General features: G+C 38.1%; 2 protein-coding genes across 2 annotated transcripts in view; both read left to right on the top strand.

Annotated features, from left to right (window-relative positions):
- LOC104996366 (protocadherin beta-6-like) overlaps window positions 1-547 on the top strand; it is a 2,893-nt gene extending 2,346 nt beyond the window's left edge. The window contains exon 2 of the mRNA XM_010850626.1: window positions 15-547. Within this exon, the coding sequence (XP_010848928.1) occupies window positions 15-420 (406 nt within the window). The 3' untranslated portion in view covers window positions 421-547. The remainder of the gene's footprint in view (window positions 1-14) is intronic.
- Window positions 548-5,688: 5,141 nt separating this feature from the next.
- LOC104996368 (protocadherin beta-5-like) overlaps window positions 5,689-6,960 on the top strand; it is a 22,487-nt gene continuing 21,215 nt past the window's right edge. The window contains exon 1 of the mRNA XM_010850627.1: window positions 5,689-6,779. Coding sequence (XP_010848929.1) covers window positions 5,750-6,779 — 1,030 coding nt within the window. The 5' untranslated portion in view covers window positions 5,689-5,749. The remainder of the gene's footprint in view (window positions 6,780-6,960) is intronic.

Raw genomic sequence — 6,960 nt, forward strand, 5'->3', positions numbered from 1 at the left:
CCGCTGTCGGCCAGCGTCACGCTGCACGTGCTGCTGGTGGACGGCTTCTCGCAGCCCTACCTGCCGGCCCCGGAAGCGGAAGCGGCGGCCGCAGTGCCCGCCGACCCGCTCACCGTCTACCTGGTGGTGGCCTTGGCGTCGGTGTCGTCGCTCTTCCTCTTCTCGGTGCTGGTGTTCGTGGCGGTGCGGCTGTGCAGGAGGGGCGGGGCGGCCTCGGCGGGTCGCTGCCCGGTGGCCGAGGGCCACTTCCCGGGCCACCTGGTGGACGTCAGCGGCACGGGGACCCTGTCCCAGAGCTACCAGTACGAGGTGTGTCTGACGGGAGACCATAGAACTGGTGAGTTCAAATTCCTGAAGCCCGTATTCCCTAACCTCTTGGTTCAGGACACAGAGAGAAATCAAAGAAAGCCCCAGTTGTAGAAATAGCTTTGTATTCAGTTAAATGTCATATTTGGTTAAGTGAGCCTCTCCTTAATTTTGGCAAACCTAATTCCCATTGCAATACCTTTCTCTTAAGAAGTTGTACTGTTGTACAAATATATATATAGGGCTTCCCTGGTGGCTCAGTGGTAAAGAATCTGCCCGCAATGTTGGAGATCCAGGTTCGATCCCTGGGTCGTGAAGATCCCCTGGGGAAGGAAATGACAACCCACTCCTGTATTCTGGCCTGGAGAATTCCATGGACAGAGGAACCTGGCAGGCTACAGTTCATGGGATCATAAAGAGTCGGACACGACTGAGTGATTAACACACACAAATATACATACATATATATATATATGCATGTCTCTGTGCTAATTAGATTTAGCATTTTTAGTTGTACTGGATATTGAATATGTATTTTCTCCATATTTGACCTTCTCTTGATTAATCTTTCCATAACTAAAAATTACTCTAGTATAAAAAGAAATTCTATTAATATTTAAATCAACTTCTTAGTTTATGTCTTTTCAATGAAACATTTTAAAGCTCCTGTGTAATCATGCATTTCTGTATATTTTTGGTGCTTTTCCTTATCATACAGCTTTCTATTTGCAAGCTAGTGTTTGAAATTCTTTGTAACTACCTAGACCGTTCTTGTTGATTATTCTACAAAGCTATGGCCCCTGAATAGCCATGAGCATATCTTAGCATACTTGTTTCTCCAAAACTGTACATAAACATGCACTTTATTAAAGTAGTAATACACTACAATTTTGACCATATCCCATTGTAAGCACCAATATGCTAGAGATTTCTCTCTCTTATTTGTCTGCTACTTAACCTAGCACATTGCAATTGCTACATACTCACATTAACATAAAAATTATTCTAATAATAATTAAAAAGAAAAATCTGATACAATTTGGCATTACTTCACTAAATAAAACTAAGTCACTACTTTTTAAATTATTTTTTAAAACACAGAACCTTAAATACACCCTAAGTCATTTCAAAGGACTAAAGAGGTAGAGGGCATCATATACTGCCTTGTCCTTCCTTTTGCCCTATAACTACAAGTTCAAATGTAGTTTAACATATTTGTTTTTCTTGGTTTCCCTGAAGTTTCTCTGCACCTTCAAAAGAGTAAGAATTTCTTTTGAGTTTTGGTTATTCTGTTCTAGTCTGGTTATTGAGTGATAATAGATTTTCACTTTGTTATTCTGCAGACATGGACAGTCTTTATCAACAAAACAGTGACATATTTTTTATGTCCAAGTTATCTTTTGTTCTTCTATGTAGCTTTCAGACATTTTGCAAAGTAGTTTTTTCAATTATGCTAAACTTTCATTATTAAGAAATAAGCATTGTTTTTTTTTCCTTTAAGACAACATAAGAAATAAACTCACCTGGCATTGCAATTGCTTTATATTGTGTTCATTAAACCAAGGAAGCTATGTGATTTCCAACTAAAGTTATAGGGATATAACTATAAAGCCACTTACATCTATTAAAGAGTTTGCTTTATAAGTCTCAAGTATCACTCTACAGGAATTTAATTATTTGCATCTTTCCTTAATTATATTTTTTCTAAGGATGTAGTGAAATAAAAAATGAAAACTACTTAAAGTTATCATTGAACATACCTTTTTACCTTCATCCAATCTAATACTTGAAATTAGAAAGTGATAAGAACACAATTAAACAAATGACATAAATATTGTATTTAACTTTAATGATGCCTCCATTTACTGTTAGATATTTAAATGAAATAGTTTAATATATGATGACAAGAAATCTGATTGACGTTTTCACCACTATATCTATTTCACCTCTATATCTCACCACTATATCTCAACATTATGAAAAAAGTTCATGTTTTTGTTTATGCCAGGAAAGTCAAATTTGTATAATTACCTAAATGAGTCTAAGCAAATAAACACTGAGAACCCACCTTTATTAACTTTATATATGTTTTTTAAATTACTTTGTGTATTAATTTATAAATGAGTGTATTAATTTATAAATTACTGTGTGTATTCATAAAGTATGGATCATTACTTACTAGCTGGAGATCACTAGCAGACTTTGGTGTAGACCTCATCAACACTTTAAAATTCAATTAGAATTTAGTAGTAAATATCCAGATAACTTCCACAAAATGAATACATCATGAAAAACAGGCCATTTCTATTGTTGCAAAATAAAATAAAATAAAAAGGAGCCAAATATCTGGATAATAATACCCATTTCAATCACTTTCTCAAATGTATTATATATGTTCATTTTTAACATTTCCTCTTTCATCATTTTTTAGGCACAGCATAAAGTGTGTTTAGGGCTTCCAAGGTGGCAATAGTGGTAAAGATTCACCTGCCAATGCAGAAGATGCAAGTTCAATCCCTGGGTCATGAAGATCCCCTGGAGAAGGGAATGGCAACCCACTCCAGTATTCTTGCCTGGAGAATCCCATGGACAGAGGAGCCTGGTGGGCTACAGTGCACAGGGTCGCAAAAAGTCTGACACGACTGAAGTGACCTAGCACACACAGTGTGTTGTTTTAGTGACATAAATTCTACCTAAGTCAACACGGCCCACATCACTTTCAGACATAAATTCTACTTAAGTCAACGTGGCCCACATCACTTTCAGAACTCCTCTTCCTTATGGCCAAAAGTTACAGAATACAGATTTTAAGTAGTCTCAGATTTTAAGTTTTGCATATATTTGGTTGTATTCTATTTCAAGTTAGAAGGATTATTTAACAGCAGAAAACAACTTTTTTTTTTCTTCTTTCACTTTCAAACAACTATAAAGCTTGGTTAAAATTCAAAAATTACTAGTTTGAAGAAACAGTAGATCATATTCAAAGAACTGAAGGGGCTAAGTAAGCTTCCTGAAAAGGAAACTTCTTGAGAGAGCTCTGAACTGACTCCTACAGTTTGCCCTGAGGAAATTTGCAAAAGCCTAAGAACAGTGCCAGGAAACCCAGGTTTGATTCCTGGGTCCAGAAGATCCCTTGGAGAAGGAAATGGCAACCCACTCCAGTATTCTTGCCTGGAAAATCCCATGGATGGAGGAGCCTGGCAGGCTACATACAGTCCATGGGGTCGCAATGAGACGGACCCTACGGAGTGACTTCATTTAAGAACAGACAAAAGGCTTCTGCTCCTGCCAGGGATAGAGTAACTTCATATGCCTATGGCAAATTGGAGGCCAGTTCCCCTGTCAGAATACTTGTCAAATTCAGGGACATTCCAGTTGGAGGATTCAATGTTGGGAATATGCCAGTTCTCTTCAATCAATCTACTGATTCAGTAAAATCCTAGAAAAAACTTCAGCAGATTTCTTTGTAAAACTGACAAGCTGAATCTAAAATTTATATGGAAATAGACAATACTAACCAAAGCAATCTTGAAAAAAAGAATAAAACTAAAGGACTTAATTATCAGATAATAAAACCTATTACAAAGTATAGAAATTAAGATAATTTGGTATTGCAGGATAAACAAGGAGAAAAATTGAAAAAAAGAAGGGCCTTGAACATAACTATGGTCATCTGATTTATGAAAAAAAATGACAACTCAGAAATAGTGGAGAATGGAACTTTTTTCAGTAGATGGTGCAAAGACATTTGGATATTTTTATGAAAAAATAATCTGAGCCTAACCTCATTCCTATTAAAAAGTTAATTTCATGAGAATTATAGCTATAAATGTAAAAAGTAATTGACTTTTTGAAAACACCACACAGCAGTATTTTCATCACTTTGCTGTATGCAAAGAATTAAAGAGAATACAAAAAAATTCAAACCATAAATGAAAAATATTGAAAATTAGACTAAATTAAAATTTAAAGGTTTTGTTCTTCAGAGATATCTTGAGACTTAAAGTGCAAGCAATAGAATCAGAGAAGATACCTGCAATACATACGTCTGAAAAAGTACTTAAATCCAGAATATATAAGGAACTTCTAAAGATCCGTAAGAAAAAAAAAAAAGGCAAATGCCCTAACAAGAACAGTAGACAAGAAACAGGTACTTCACAAGAATGTACTCTAATAAAAATAAACAAGTGCAAATGGACTCATTTAATTAATCTTCAGGGGAATCCTAATTAAAGTTACAACATGACATCACCACACACTCACCAAAATGGTTAAAAGACAATATCAAATGATGACAAGGATTTGGAGAAACTGGAGCTCTCACTCTTCACAATATAAGTGCACACAAAGACAGCAAAAATATTGATAGCAGCAGTACTCAAAATATCCCTTAACTGGAAAATACCAATGTCCATCCACTGGAGAATAGAAAAGCAAATCATTGTACAATAGAGTAACACAAAGCAATGAGATAAGTTAGAACAGTATAGAAGGGGTGGACTTTACAAACATATGAGTAATATTGTATAACTCCATTTGTGTGAAAGCTTAAAAACAAGAACAGAAAAAAAACCACCCCACACTATAATAATAGAAATCAGAAGAGTTTTACCTTTAGTGACCAGATAATGACAGGAGAGGGCTTCTAGGGTTTTGGTAACATTTTAGTTTTAATTTAGGTTCTGCTTACCAGTGTGTTCACTTCCTGAAAAGTTATTGAGTTGTACACACATGATTTTTTCCCTTTTCTGATGTATATTTAAAATAAAACCATTTTGAAAAATTGTAAACTTACCATTATTACTAATTTCTTGAATATAATCAAATAAGAATCCCACAAGAGAAAGTTTGAGTACTCAAAAGGTGTTTTATGAGGAATACTGATACATCATTTTAGTTTGTTCTGAAAAGTATTCTTTAATTGGAAGTTAACTTAGCAAATGCTTATTCAGAACTTCCAGTAACTAAAAACTGGAAATACAGAATCAATCGGGAGCATTTCTGACTTAAAAGGAAACTGATACATACCAAGTTAAAGCTTGGAATGAAATGGCCAATACTATATGCAATAGTAAATAGTGACGCCTGGTGGCGCTGCAAGCTAGGAGTATGAATGAAGGGATCTGTGACTGTCCCAGAAGCTGTTAAAGTGGGAATCACAACCCCGAGTGCTTTCTAAAAGAAGGAAGCAATTTACATAGGATGTAGGGGCAGAGATCTCTGAGAAGGGCATCGTCCTAGTGCAAGTCAATCAGATCAAATTCCATTTTATTTAACGAACTCATCTGGATTGGTTGTATATCGAGTTGAAGAAATTACCTTCTTGCACCGGATCTGGACAATGGAGACTGCGCCAGCAAAAACGCTACAAAAAAGGCAAGTTATCTTTCTTGCTATATTGTTGTTTTTGTGGGAGACTGGCTCTGAAGAAATTAGGTATTCCATGCCAGAAGAAACAGAAAGTGGGTCTCTTGTGGCCAACCTGGCAAAAGACCTGGATCTCAGGGTGGGGGAACTAGCCACGCGGGGCGCGCGAATCCATTACAAAGGAAACAAACAGCTCTTGCAGCTGGATATAACGACCGGGAATTTGCTTCTATATGAAAAACTAGACCGGGAAGTGTTGTGCCGGGCAACAGATCCCTGTATACTGCATTTCCAACTATTACTGGAAAACCCGGTACAGATTATTCAAGCTGATCTACAGCTCACAGATATAAATGACCATTCCCCAGAGTTCCTAGAGAGAGAAATGCTCCTAAAAATCCCCGAGAGCGTCCAGACAGGGACTGTGTTTCCTTTGAAAATAGCTCAGGACTTTGACATAGGTAGCAACACGGTTCAAAACTACACAATCAGCCCCAACTCCCATTTTCATGTTGTCACTCATCATCGTGGAGATGGCAGAAAATACCCAGAGCTGGTGCTGGACAAAGCACTGGATCGGGAGAAACAGCCTGAGCTCAGTTTAACCCTCACCGCGCTGGATGGGGGGGCTCCGCCCAGGTCTGGGACCACTACAGTCCGCATCGAAGTCGTGGACATTAATGACAATGCCCCAGAATTTTTACAGTCCGTCTATGAGGTCCAGATTCCAGAGAACAGCCCCCTAAACTCCTTAGTTGTCGCTGTCTCTGCCCGAGATTTAGATGCAGGAACATATGGGAAAGTAGCCTATGCTCTATTCCAAGGAGATGAAGTTACTCAACCATTTGTAATAGACGAAATAACAGGAGAAATTAGTCTGAAAAGGGCATTGGATTTCGAGGCAACTCGGTTTTATAACGTGGAGATTGCAGCCACAGACGGCGGGGGCCTTTCAGGAAAATGCACTGTAGCTATAGAGGTGGTGGATGTGAACGACAACGCCCCCGAACTGACCATGTCGAGACTCATCAGCTCTGTCCCAGAAAACTCCCCAGAGACTGTGGTAGCTGTTTTCAGTGTTTCTGATCCAGATTCCGGGGAAAACGGTAAGATGGTTTCCACCATTCAGAATGATCTCCCCTTTCTCTTGAAACCTACGTTCAAAAACTTTTACAGTCTGGTGACAGAGAGATCGCTAGACAGAGAGGAAAGAGCCGAGTACAACATCACCATCACGGTCACTGACATGGGAACCCCAAGACTGAAAACCGAGCACAACATAACCGT

The sequence above is a fragment of the Bison bison genome, unplaced genomic scaffold (genome assembly GCF_000754665.1).
Source record: "Bison bison bison isolate TAMUID 2011002044 unplaced genomic scaffold, Bison_UMD1.0 scf7180017864291, whole genome shotgun sequence".
Taxonomy (NCBI): Eukaryota; Metazoa; Chordata; class Mammalia; order Artiodactyla; family Bovidae; genus Bison; species Bison bison.